The 14,211-nt window shown below is 46.4% G+C and overlaps 1 protein-coding gene across 3 annotated transcripts in view; it reads left to right on the plus strand.

Moving 5' to 3' along the window:
* The window catches only part of LHFPL3 (LHFPL tetraspan subfamily member 3), a 566,274-nt gene that overhangs the window by 506,989 nt on the left and 45,074 nt on the right, over positions 1 to 14,211 (plus strand). The window contains exon 3 of one of the 3 annotated variants that reach the window (XM_032402332.1): positions 830 to 877. The exons of 1 other annotated variant lie outside the window; for it this stretch is intronic. In XM_032402332.1, the coding sequence (XP_032258223.1) occupies positions 830 to 846 (17 nt within the window). In that variant the 3' untranslated portion in view covers positions 847 to 877. The remainder of the gene's footprint in view (positions 1 to 829; positions 878 to 14,211) is intronic. One more of the 3 variants, XM_032402331.1, reaches the window with a different exon arrangement.

Genomic DNA, 14,211 nt, shown 5'->3' on the forward strand with positions numbered 1-14,211 from the left:
ATGACCCTCCCGTCCTTGCACCAGCGCCTTAAACAATTCTGTGCGTGAAGCCGGTTCGAAAACACAAGACACGGTCAGTCCAAAGGGTAATCCCTGATGATGCGTATATGGCTTTGCATTGTCCAACATGAACCGGGCCTCGGGGTTCTAACTGATCTGTGGGTATGCGATTGATTTTTATTTATCTTTCTTTAAAAGCTACTCTGAATTGCTTTGGAATTTGAAATAATGCCCTCAAAGAATTATTGCAACACCTGAAACCATTGCCCATCCTGTGCGTTTCTAACTTTGTCTGTTTCTCCTGAATGCTTTGATTTGTTTCTGTTGTTTTTTTCTTATTGAGCATCTAAAATTCTCTGTGAGTCCTTGGCTCTCCATAAATGTTTGATCATCTAGTCTGGGTGGTACTGCCTGAGGAAGCCAAAGGTAAAACTAATGATAACAATGGTATCTAATACTTAGATAACGCTCAGTGGTGAATAGGACTGTTCCAGGTATTTCATGTGTATCATTCATGCCCTCCTCACCACGATCTTATGAGGTAAGTGCTCCTGTTGGACCCATTTTACAGATGAGGAAACTGAGACCCAGAAAGATAAGACGCTTGCCGGGGTCACACAGCTAACACGTGGCAGAAACAAGATATGAAACCAGGATATGGCTCCCAGAACTCTGCCTTTCGTCACGGTGAACCACCACGTGTGTTTTTCTGCACGCCGTGACCGGGATGGCCAGGAATGACATTGTTACTTTTAACCATGAAAAAGAAGTGCAAGCTCTTCACTTATTTTACCTTTAACCGTTCTGTTTTTCCCTCCCAAACTCTCAGACGATGGAAATGCTTAAAGCAAACTAAGGTAGTGTGAGACCACACCATGTAAGTGTGAGCATGGCTCCTTGTGGGTCCGGCTGTTGTGTTGTGCGCTTCTGCCTACTGCCCCCGCATGTTTTCTCCGCTGCTCTCCGCTGACTCCCGCTTTCGCCGCTTGGCGCTTGGGCCGCATGAACCGTCACTTTTAAGCCATAGATCTTCTGTCTCGGTCCTGATTTTGTATTTGTGCTTCTCTCTCCCAAAATCCCCGGCACCTGGGCAAGAGCCAGAGCACGTGAAGCTGTCAGCCTGGCACCTGCCCGGGGAAGGAGCAGGGGACTCCTGGGGAAGGCGTTGGGTCATTGTTCTCTGACAATGAGCCCTCAGATTGTCAGCTTTTAGGATTCTAGGCATGTGTCCACATTCTTGCGGTGACACCAGCTTCACGGTGTGGAAACATCCGTGGGCTTCACCACACTGGTCATGGTCACCGACCGCCCACCTTTGCTGTGTAGTGTCTTTCCGGGGCTGCCAGCCTAAACAGTTTCTTGTTCTGGGAGTCTTCGTGTAGGCGTGAATGCTATGTGAAAATAAATACCATCGTGCCCCGTGGCAGGGCTAAAATGAGCCAGGGAGAGAAGTAGTAAACTTCTCGTTTATTATTTCTCTCTGTTCGTATGTATATGATGGGCACACATACGTATATTAAACATGCGATCATGAAGGAGAAGATAATGGCTTTTAAGCCAAATAATGGGCTCTCTTGGCGCTTCATTCACACAATGGTGTTTTGGTGCTCCCTGAATCCACATAAACTATATTTCCACTTTGAGTGAGTTTAGTATGTGATAAACTAGACTGACAGAATAAATAAATTGCAGAGGAGGAATTTGTGCCTGACAAAGAGAATATCTGGAACGTTTAAAATATAACCCCGTCTCACTGTACGGCCTTCCCCACCTGCCAGCGACCTCAGGCCTGGATCGGCTTATTCTCAGTCTCGCTGAAGTTTCAAGTGCGTGTTCAGTGGGCATTAGTAAGGAGGAAATTTTCCAAGTTAGTTGTCAGAGATGACAAGAACTTAAAATTGGAGGGGCTCTCACAATATGTATCCCCTTGGTGTTGAGACCCCAACCCACCATTTAGAAGTGCACAGAATTCTGGAGCTGACAGGTCCTTAGAGATGATGGGTCCTTCACTCCAAACCCCTTAATTCACAGAAGATGACTGGGAGGGAAAGTAACTTGCCCCAGATGACGGGGCAGAGGCTGGGTTAAATCCCAGTCCTCCTCTTTCCATTGAGGCATCTCACCAGTGTATGGTCCCAGCTCATTTCTCACTGGGAGAGAACCCCCTGCACAGCCAAAGAGCTTTTTTTTTTTTTAAAGTGAATGAAAATGAAGGAGCTGACATCCCAAGAAAAGACTCTGGTCCCAGTCCTGGCTGTGCCATAAACATCTGGGTGAGCTTGGGGAAGTTACTGTGCCTCTCTGGACCTCAGGCTCCTCACCTGTAAAACAAGTGTGAGAACAGCTGATTTCAGTAAATATGTAATGCTAATTTGCTCACGAACCTCCAGCTGCTTTCATGCGGGTCCTCCCAGCCATGTTCATTTCCCACTACAGAATTACGAAGAAAGTTCAGTCGGGCTGTACAAACCCGAGCAAGAGCCCCGTGAGTCTCTGTTACCAACTGAAGGGGGACAAAGGAAGGAGGGAGAAGGTGTGGGTGAGAAGCAAGCAGCCTGCCCTCCTCACACAATCCCGAGAAACCAAGGGAGATGCAGCAAACTCCAGACTTGGTCATCTCCGATTTCTGCCGTTTGGGGCTAGCTAGCTGATGTCTATTTTTCTCCATCGCAAGATGCCAGGCCCAGTATGTGAACAAGGTTACATTTTCTCTTTCCAGTGTATTGCTTACTGAGTTAACGGGGCTAGGGAAGTCTCTGAGGCAATCCAAGAATAATTGAAAAGTCAGCAGACGCCCACAGATGCCACCTTCAGCAAAGTTGTGAGATACAGCCCTTGTTCTCATAAAACTATAGAAATGCAGATATGAACGAAATATGCAATGTCATTTTAACAGGGCTTGCTTTTTCCATGGGAAATTCATGGCATTTTTATGATGAATCTTTTTTATGAAGCAAAGAATCGTCACTTGATTTAACAATTTTGCCCATTTGGGCTTCTGTATATCAAGTTTAGCTTAAAGTGCATCTTTTTTCAAAGTGGCCCCTCTGGTCTGCAGCCGTCTCCCTTGGATCTGCCCCTGATTCAAAGTTGGGTGGGAAGAGCAGGTCAGGATATGGCAGGGATGGGGAGGATCACAGAGGTGGATAATTGCCTGCTCACTTCTTAGGTTCTCATGCTGCTGGACAAAATGTAGCCCTGCATAAAAGCTGTGAGCTCAGAAAGTATCACTGGGCTAGAATTTCAGCCCCAGGATTTTGGTGGAGCGGGGACTTCAGAGGGCAAATCTGGCTGGAAACCAGGTTGTGTTAGACGACTCATAAAGCTGCGTTTGCGTGGTACCTCATCCTGGATTGAAAAATGTCGCTCTACCACGTCCTTTGGAGAGAGCAGCTGTTGAAAATGATGCTAAGAGCCCGCAGACCCCTTCCTGGGGACCATCATTGCCCCAGTATTCCCAGCCCTTCTCCAGAGACAACCATTAGCGCAGCTTGAAGAGGAAAACGCCTCCTTGGGCAGCCACGCAAGACCAGTTGTCCCACTGAGGATACTGGACAGGCAGGCAGAGGTGGTGAGCTCCTCACGCTGCTTTTGCCTTTGCTGGAGAATACAGGGGCCAGTGGGAGAGGCACTTTCCTGGGCTTCTTCCAGGTCCTTCCTGGCCCCTTCCTAAAGTAATCGCGGTCCTGCTGAGCCCTCTAGTGGCCATGTTGGTAACTGCAGGCGTCTGAGCCAGGCGGGGAGGAGCCGCACACACCCTGGTGAACCACAGCCGTGCGTGGCCTCGGGGGGGTGTGGAGGCCTCAGCCTGCAACACTTTCTATATGGGGAATAAAGGGAGCCTCTGTGGCCGGAGACTCCTGAAATATCAGCCCGGAGGCTGGTGGCCTGTCCCGTGAACATGTCCCGCAGGCTCCTAGCCTTGTAATGAGAACTCGGCTTTGTTTTGTGCCTCGGTGATTCCAGCTCAGTTGTGGGACCTATGGAAGTGCTGGATTTGGCCGATCCTTCACGGCTCGCCCTAGAACAGAGGCCTGTAACTCCACTGTGACCTGAAACCAAGCTGAGCTCCTGAGAGTCTGAAAAGCCAGCCCCCAGCAGCCTGACAAACACAACAGCCCACATTTGCTCCCCAAGGGCCTTGGGTAGACCAGCCTGGCTTGGGGGCCACGCAGCCCTGCTTGGCCTCCCCAGATGCTCACCTCCCAGAGGGACAGAAAACAAGCCCTCCACCACCACTGCCTCCCACACTCTGATCCTCAGGGCTCCCTGAGAACAGTTAAGTAGGTTACCCTTGATGGACACAAAACTAAATTGTTGTAATTGTTCTAACCCAGTGGTGTTCTCAGACCAGCAACATCAGGATCACTCAGGAGCTCAGAAGAAAGGCGGATTCTCAGGCCCTGCCCCAGCCCCACCAAATCAGAAACTCCGTAAATGGGGCCCAGCCATCTCCAGGTGATCCTGAGGCCGCCTCAGTAGTTTCAGAACCACTTCAAGCTTCGATTCACAAATGTCAATAGATGCAAGATTACAAACACTCGCCTTATTTAAAATGTGGATTCTGACCCCTCCCCCCACAGGGATTTAGTAGCTCTGAAGTGGGGATGCAGATACCTGCTTTTGAAACCATCATTCCGTGTAATTCTGCTGTGGATGATTCACAGACCACCATTTTGAACTTCTGCTCCAGAACAAGGAGCAGGACCATCTCCTCTAGCACCGGTTAGCTTCCTCTTTTGAATTAGAGGTAAATACTGTTCTCACATCTCGCTGGTCATGAAAGAGATCTCAGTAAGTGTATCATAGTACTCCAAGTCTTTTGTATTGTCACAAATTTGTTTTTGCTGCAGCCGTGAGGAGAATCTCGGTGGAATCTGTATCATAATCTGAAAGTGAGATCTTTCTCTGGGAAGTGATGTTAATTACTGAGAGACCAGGAAGAAGAGGAAGCCTATGGCTTCTTAGGAGTCTGGATCTCTGGGGTGGCGTGCCAGGCTTGACCAAGAAGCTGTGTGTCGTCTCTAGGCTGTGAGCCTATCAAATAGGGAGTTGCCTTTCTTCTCCCTTCTTGAAGAGCGAGAGAGTTAACGGTGATTTCCCAGTAGGACCCAAGAGGCTAGTTCAGTCTACCATTGCCAGGAAGAAAGCGTTTTCAAAACTTGAGGCTGTGAGTACACTTGGCTCATGTGGCCTCTGCACTGATCACCCTGGAAACGTAGAATTAATTTCCGTGAAGATTTTTGTGACTGAAATGTCCCAGCTCTCCTCAACACAGGGTCCTGCCAGGAACTCCAGAGAGGATTTGCCATTGTTCTCTGTCCCATGTCACATTCCCATTTCACCCCCCAGCCCAGTTCCGTCCAGAGCACCCACACCTTCCCAGGGCACTCATTCTTCAGGAAGTACTGAGATTAATATGCCAAGTCACACTTTCCGGGATGTGCTGAGCCGGGCAAGAGGCTTGGAGCTGAGCTTCCTGGTAGCTAGTTCTCATGGGCATTGTCTGACACCAGCATGCACAGATGTTGTCTGCTTGGGGGCGGCAGCTTGATCAGGTCAAGCTTCTAGTCTTTCCGGTATGTTGGTAGATCAGGCAAAGCGCTGGCTCACTTCCTGCCCGCCTTCCTTCGTTCCCACCTTCCTTCATCTTCTTCCCCTTACCCATCCTCCCATGCTCCCTTTCCCATATTTTCTCTGCTTCTGTGACTTTCTGCAGCTTTTTCCCTCTCTTTCTCTCCATTCTTCTTGTTGGGCCTCCCTCAATCCTGGAAAGCAGGTGCCCACCCCACCCCCTCCCAGGGGCTCAAGGGCCTCTCCAGCGGGCTGGAGCCGCGTGCACCCTGCCAGGCAGGGACCCCACCTTCACTTCCTATAAAGCACAATTAGGAGATAGACTTCCCATCTGCCCTTGCACAGACGGAGGGGGAGAGAGGGAAGCAAGAAAGAGGAGCTGCAAAGGAACACCCAAAAAGAAATCACAAATGGAGTTCAAACTTACTCTGTGTCCAGGAGTGCAGCCCACTCTCCCAGCAGTGGGGGTTGGGTCAAAGCACCAGGCTTAGAACCCTCAGCGGGCGGGGAGAACTGAGGGCAGTGCTGAACATGGGGCGGTATCGAGAGAAAAGAAGGCTTTGTCCAAGGAACAAATCCACTCCTCAGAGAGATGTTTGTGGATCAGGAGGGACCCTGTTGGGAGCGGGAAATGGGCAGGGCTGGCCTTGCTGACAGGGGCATTGACTCTCCTCTGGCTCACTTGCTCTTTGCTCCTGCATGCAGGCCCAGCTCCAAGAGTACACCACTGACCAGTGTAGTCCCATAGGGACCTAAGCTCAGCAGGGCCCCATGCTTGGGGTTTAATGCTGTGCAGCCCCAGGCTTAAAACGATGTTGTATAAGTGAAGTCTGATGGGGCAGTGGAAGCTTGGAGCATGCAAGGGGGTGCGGAGGCTCAGAGACTGTTTATGGGGCCCTGCTTCCTGCTGCCACGCCCATCAGAAGTTCCTAGCTGGAGGGGGAGGGGGATTTCTCCACCCACTTTCCTGTCCCCTGGAACCCAAGCCTGCCCAGCCTCCCCTCCTTGGGCCTGGCCAGTGAGCACTGCCACCTTCTGCCCCAGGAAGGGCCTGGGCACAGGTGGGGAAGATCCTGGGTGGGTGCACCTGTCCTGCAGCATCTTGGGGCAGGCCATAGCAGTGGCCACCTGGGCCCAGGATAGCAGCGCTGTGTCTGTCTGGTGGACATCAGGCAGGAGGCCACCACTCAATGAGGGATGGACCTGCCGCCCACTCCTGATCCAGTTCCCGAGTCCAGAGATTGCAGTCCCCTGGGGGGTAACTTATCACCATTTGTTGGGGAGACCACCGGTGGGAAGGGGAGATTCCCCAGGCCCTGCTTCAAGCCAGGGAGCAATGCATCAGTCCATCAGCGGGTGGGAGGGGTGATATCAGCAGCGATCAGATCCGAGTGGGCACACAGGGCAAGGGCTCCCAGCCAGCTCCCTCGAGCCCGCTCTCTACCTGGGGGAACCCTCTCTTCCTTCCCAACCCTCCCGAATCTGTGTTGGTATTTTCCAGCCAGTTCAAGGCATCCTCCTGAGACAAAATACAAATTGCGTGATCTCAGTGATTGTACAAATCAGCTAAATGCTCTGACATTTACATTTAAAACTAGCACAGCACAATGTAAAAATGAATGATGAAATTTATGCTAATAATTAAACGGTTTAACTTTATTTCCCTAGAAGGACATTAAATAGCAAATAAGGAGAAGCCTGGGTGGCTAAGTCGGTTAAGCATCTGCCTTCAGCTCAGGTCATGATCCCAGAGTCCCGGCTCCTTGCTCAGCGGGAAGTCTGCTTCTCGCTCTCCTTCTTCCCCTCTCCCCTGCTCATGCTCGCTCTCTCTCTCTCAAATAAATAAAATCTTAAATAAATAAATAGCAAATAAAATACACCATGACTAGTGGTGATTGCACAACAGTGTGAATGTATTTAATCCCATCAAACTGTACACTTAAAAATGTGCAAAATGTACATGTAACATATAAATATAAAAAAGGTTAAGAGAGCAAATTTGATGTTCTATGTATTTTACAATAAGAAAAGAAGAGTTGGGGGAGCCTGGGTGGCACAGTCGGTTAAGCCTCTGTCTCTGGCTCAGGTCATGATCCCGGGGTCCTGGGATCGAGCCCCGCATCGGGCTCCCTGCTCAGTGGAGAGCCTGCTTCTCCCTCTCCCTCTGCTGCTCCCCCACCCCGCTCCTGCTTGCTCTCTTTCTCTCTCTCAAATAAATGAATAAAATATTTTTTTTTTAGAAAAAGAGTAAACACAAACACCATGACAAGGGAAGAGAGAGACCACAAGAAAGAAGGAAAAAATCTTCATATTGTAATACCTTTAATGGCACTTTTTCCCACTTTCTGAACAATTTTCATTTAGCCCTGGCCTGCAAATTTTGTAGCTCATTGCCTGTACCTCAGTCTCCCCTGACTAGGAGATGATCGTTAATTCTCACACAGTGTTAAGAGGTGAAATTCTTTTTTTTTTTTTTTAAGATTTTATTTATTTATTTGAGAGAAAGAGAACACAAACAGGGGGAGCAGCAGAGGGAGAGGGAGAAGCAGACTCCCCACTGAGTGGGGAGCACTGACGCTCAGTCCCAGGACCCTGAGATCATGACCTGAGCCAAAGGCAGACTCTTAACTGCCTGAGCCACCCAGGCGCCCCGAGGTGAAATTCTAATCCTGTGGGGAGAAAAAGTTTCCAGTCTATGACTAAAGGTAATTTCCATCTTAGCATCCATCCGTCCATAGGAGAAAAAAAGGAGGAAATGTAAAACAACAAAGAGATTCTTGTGTTTGGATGAGCACCCAGTCACCTTTTGAGGTGACCTCGTACATGCACAGGACAGCTGAGGTTCCATGGTGAGGTCAATTCATCATGAGAGCCCCTCTTCAAGAATGTAGCTTCTCAGGGGCGCCTGGGTGGCTCAGTCGGTTAAGCATCTGCCTTCGGCTCAGGTCATGATCCCGGGGTCCTGGGATGGAGCCCTCCCTCTCTCTCTGCTTCTCCCCCTGTTGTGCTCCCTCTCTGTCTCTATCTCAAATAAATAAATTCTTTTTTAAAAACGTAGTTTCTCACACTCAACACAACCGTCTGCACTTTCAGCACATTGCAAATGACTTAGGTCATTTATCACCCTCCTGTCTGAAGTCTGGCGCCTCATAAGATAATTAATAAGCTTGTAGCTTCTCATAGCTACGAGAGAGTATAGCAACTTGGCCCTTCCTTCCAGGTTAAGAAAACTTTATCTGAACGGAGGTTGCTATGGCTTATAAATTCTTCATAATGACTCTCCATCGACTGGTAATGTATCCACCCAAACACACCTTTCTTTGCACTCTTGTGAACCTCAGTAAGCTCTTTAGGCAGACGTGGGAAGCTTAATGTATTTCCTGTGAAATTGTACCATTCTCCTTGATCAGCTTATCCCAGCTTTGCAAATTGAAAAAAAATTCATTCCTGGCACCAACATCCTGTTAAATTGGTTCTGATTAATAATTGAATCTTGAGACCTTTTCAAAGCAACATTCACAACAGCAGATTAGTGGGGGAGGGGACAGAGGTGCCAGATTAGCCCCGCGTCATGATGGAACAGACTCATGACCTCAGACGGAGGTTAAATGCGGAGTGCAGATTCCAGGAGAGTTTAATTCCATAGAAAAATCATGGAAATACACAGAAACTTCTCCCTGGCTGACTGAGGGGCCTAGCATTTATTTCTAGTAATAGACTTTGAATGCTGATCTAGAGGCATTCTTCTTGGACTTGGAGTGTGCTGTGGGTCATATTTTTGTGGTTCACATTAAGCTTTCTTAGATGTTGAATTATTTACAATGGCACTGCAGAATATTTCTTCCTTAATCCTGAGGGAGAAAATACAGTCCTCCTGAAATGTCAGACTGAGAAACAGATAGGCTCCTAGCTTTACAACCCAAGAGCATAGCCCTTGTGGATGATTTCCAGGCATAGAGTGTGTCCAAATGACTCTAGATCTTCATGCCACATCCTTTAAGCATGTCTATACTTGCTCAACACCAGATTCTCCCAGCCCAGTCTATGACTGAAGGTAATTTCAATCCTATTCTTCTTTCAGCCATTGGAGCAAAAAGAAGGACACCTAAAAGTAAAAGAATAGATTCCTGCTTTTAGATGAGCAGCCATCACATTTTTAAGTAACCTCTAGATTTTCTCGACAGAGAACTTTAGGCTGCCCTAAAATGTTGCATCAACTATCTGAGGGACTGGTTTAAAATGTTGGAGATGACCCTCTTCCCAGATCTTCAGATTCTGACTCTTTGGGGATTTTTTAGTTAATCCAGAAACTCTTGTGTGGTAAAATTTGAGAACCACTGACCTCCAGACACTTTCATTAATTTCAGTGAATTGTTGTATTCTCAAAACTCAAGGGTCCAACAGTTCTGTTGCATACATGGGAATCTTTAAATCACTTGCTTAGTAAAACTAATTTGTGTGTTTTGTAATTCCCAGAGATTGAGAGCAAATGTCTTTCAACATTCATTCTTTCAATAGGCAGGTATTGAGGCTACACTATGACCTGGGCACCTGCCCGAGGTTCTGTAAATTAACTGACCTTCACAGCTCTCTGAGCAGTAACACTCTGCATGTTTGGTATATTTAGGAAGACCCCAGGCTGCAAGCCAGGGATGAGAAGTGAATCCTAGGCTTAGGGAAAAAGGGAATCCTGACAGCAAAGAGACTCCCAACTCCCTTGCATGATTGTGATTCCGTTGTTTGCCAGGGTCTTTGTCTCTTTTGTCTCATTTCATCCTCATGATGATCTGTGACGGAGGTATGAATATATTGTCCCCGTTTTACAGATAACGATACTATAGCTCAGTGAAGCTATTCAACTAGAAAGCAGTGAAGCAGGGATTCCCTCCCAGCAGCCTGCTTCTAGAATGCAGGCTCTTATTCAACAGCATTCCAGCTGTCAGAAGTGTTCCTTTCCCTAATAAGGTAGAAAGCAGGAGGTGATGCTATCAGATATGAATATTTTATATTACCATGTGGCCACCTCATTTCTATTCCACTGGTGATTCCTTCTGTATTAAATCCATGAAGCAGGTGTGGATGCCACGCTGTGGGGATACAAAACAAATGGATGTGTGTTTCAAGAGGCTCCCAATTACCAAGTCACTCAGTCACACAGAAAGTCTAGAATTAGAACTAAGAACCCCCCAAAGTCCTTGAGCAATCTTGAGGCCATTCAGCTGCCCAGCCTGCCTTTCTAAAACTCTCCTAGGAGAAGTAGCTGCACATCCCTCGCATTATTGTGATGTCAAAATTACTCTGCCGGCTGGGCTGTCCTTACTCGAGCAAAACCACTCCTGGGGACAGTAAATTTGGAACCAAATCCTCTTCGTCGTGCCATCTGGAGATTTTTAATATTTTAACATCTTTCAATGTGTGAAATTCAGTCTTGTTCTTCTTTCTGAATGCTGGTAAAAAATTTCCTGGGCTCCCAATCCTGGCCCCCTCCACACCATCACTAATAACAAAACTATGCATTAGAACAGCGGAGAGGTTTCTAGCTGAAGGTTCTGCAGGAGAGAAGTAGGGCATGTGGTTTGCCGTCATTACCATGTAGCAGCTTCTGTGCTAGGTAGAGTCTAGTTGAAATAAATTGGTAAATTCTAGCTCGGTCCCAGGCTACCTCCTGCTATGAAGGCTGAAGCCAATCTAGGATATCTACTGTGGGTATGAAAACTGTGTAAAACTATCCTGAAGATCCCATAGACTTGCCCTGAAAGCTAGCGTTGCAGACCTCTTTCACCCAGACTAATGAATCTGTCAGAATTTTCCTCAGCCCCTTTGACATTACAGACCTTATAGGTACCCCAGTACTCCAGGGGGTTCCCTAGGGGCTCCCCTACAAGCTGTGAGACCTGAGGCAGGCTCAGATCTTACAGCACACATAACTCACAGGCCTCCCTGCCCCTCCCAATTTGGTCCCCAAAGCAGAGCTCTCTCCAGAGACCCCCTCTCAAATGTAAATATGGACAGAGAGTATGTCTCGCTCTGCCGGGCTCAGACTTTGTCAGCACCCCAAGCTGCTTCCCCCCACCTTGAGAACCCTCAGTTCAGGATTACCACCCACACCCTGTCTGCTTTCTCCACCTGCATTCCTAGGTAGCCGAGCAGAGCCAGAGAAAGCCCCCAAAGATGGTGTTGTATCTACTGCATCCCCACACAGCTAACCCCTGCTGAGCATTCCTTGCCACCTGGTGCCTCCTTCCTTCATTCCTCGCTGGTCCCTCATGCCTCCCTCCCACAAGAGACTCCAGACCTCTTCCTCTTTGCTCCAGCCTGCAACACACCTCCCCCCTCGGTGGACCCCACCAGTCCCTGTGCCAAGATGAAGCTCATCCAGTGACAACTTCAAATTTCTGCTTGCCCACCTCAAACCTTTTCTTTATTGTCACCCTTTTTTTATTCCTTCATCTCTGGTCTCTTTCCTTTTTCTGATCCAGAGACTACTCCCACGCCCCTTCCCAGCCGCTGGGAGCCACCATTCTGCTTTCTGTCTCTATGATTTTTTTAATCATTTTATTTTATTTTGGTTTTTTTTCATCGTGATAAGTGTACTCTTTAATCTTCATCCCCTATTTTCCCCATCTCCCACCCACCTCCCCTCTGGAAACCATCAGTTTGTTCTCTGTATTTAAGAGTCTGTTTCTTGGTTTGTCTCTCTCTCTCTCTCTCTTTCTCTCTCTCTCTTTTTCTTTGCTTATTTGTTTTGATTTTTAAATTCCACATATGAGTGAGATCAAATGGTATTTGTCTTTCTCTGACTTATTTCACTCAGCATCATACTCTCTAGCTCTATCTATATCATTGCAAATGGCAAGACTTCATTCTTTTTTGTGGCTGAATAATATTCCATTACATATATATATATATATATATATATATATATATCACATCTTCTTTATCCCTGCATCTTTCAATGGATATTTGGGCTGCCTCCATAACTTAGCTATTGTAAATAATGCTACAATAAACATCGGGGTGCATGTATCCCTTTGAATTACTGTTTTTGTTTTTGTTTTTTTTATAAATACCCAGTAGTGTGATTCCTGGATCATAGATATTTCAATTTTTAACTTTTTGAGGAAACTCCATATTGTTTTCCACAGTGGCTGCACCAATTTGCATTCCCACCAACAGTGCATGAGGGTTCTTTTTTCTCCACATCCTCTCCAGCACTTGTTGTTTCTTGTGTTTTAGATTTCAGCTGTTCTGACAGGTGTACAGTGATAGCTCATTGCAGTTTTGATTTGCATTTCCCTTATGATGAGTGATGTTGAACATCTTTTCATGTGTCTTGGCCATCTGGATGTCTTCTTTGGAGAAACATCTGTTCATGTCTTCTGCCCATTTTTAATTGGGTTATTTGTTTTTTGGGTATTAAGATGTATCAGTTTTTTTATATATTTTGGATACTAACCCTTTACAGGATGTGTCATTTGCAAATATCTTCTCCCATTTAGTAGGTTGCCTTTTGGGGCGCCTGGGTGGCTCAGTCATTAAGTGTCTGCCTTCGCCTCAGGTCATGATCCCAGGGTGCTGGGATTGAGCCCCACGTCGGGCTCCCTGCTCAGTGGGAAGCCTCCTTCTCCCTCTCCCACTCCCCCTGCTTGTGTTCCCTCTCTCACTGTCTCTCTCTCTGTCAAATAAATAAATAAAATCTTTAAAAAAAAAAAAAGTAGGTTGCCTTTTAGTTTTGTTGATTTTTTCCTGTGCAGAAACGTTTTATTTTGATGTAGTCCCAATACTTTACTTTATTTTTGCTTTTATTTCCTTTGCCTCAGGAGACTTATCTAGAAAAAATGTTGCTCTGGCTAATGCCAGAGAGACTACTGCCTATGGTCTCTTCAAGGATTTTTATGGTTTCAGATCCCACATTTAGATCTTTAATCCATTTTGAGTTTCTTTTTGTGTATAGTGAAAGAAAAGGGTCCAGTCTCATTCTTTTGCATGTGGTTTTCCAGTTTTTCCAACACCATTTGTTGAATAGACTGTCTTTTCCCCATTCTATATTCATTCCTCCTTTGTCAAAGATTAATTGACCATATAATTGTGGGTTTATTTCTGGGTTTTCTCTTCTATTCCATTAATCTATGTGTCGATTTTCATGCCAGTACAGACTGTTTCAATTATTACCGCTTTGTAATATAACGAAACCTGGAATTGTGATACCTTCCATTTTGTTGTTCTTTTTCAAGATTGTTTTGGCTATTCTGGGTCTTTTGTGGCTCCATACAAATTTTAGGATTGTTTTTTCTAGTTACGAAAAATGCTATTGGTATTTTGATAGAGATTGCATCAATCTGTAGATTGCTTTGTGTAGTATGGACATTTTCCAATATTTGTTCTTCCAATCCATGAGCATGGAATGTCTTTCCATTTCTTTGTGTCATCTTGAATTTCTTTTATCAGTGTCTTATAGTTTTCAGGGCATAGATCCCTTGCCTCTTTGGTTAAGTTTATTCCTAGATATTTGATCATTTTTGGTGCAATTGTAAATGAGATTGTGTTTTTATTCTCATTTTCTGCTGCTTCCTTCTTAGTGTTTAGGTATGCAACAGATTTCTGTATTTCTGTACATCGATTTTCTATCCTGTGACT

Source organism: Phoca vitulina, unplaced genomic scaffold (genome assembly GCF_004348235.1).
Source record: "Phoca vitulina isolate PV1807 unplaced genomic scaffold, GSC_HSeal_1.0 scaffold4, whole genome shotgun sequence".
Classification (NCBI taxonomy): Eukaryota; Metazoa; Chordata; class Mammalia; order Carnivora; family Phocidae; genus Phoca; species Phoca vitulina.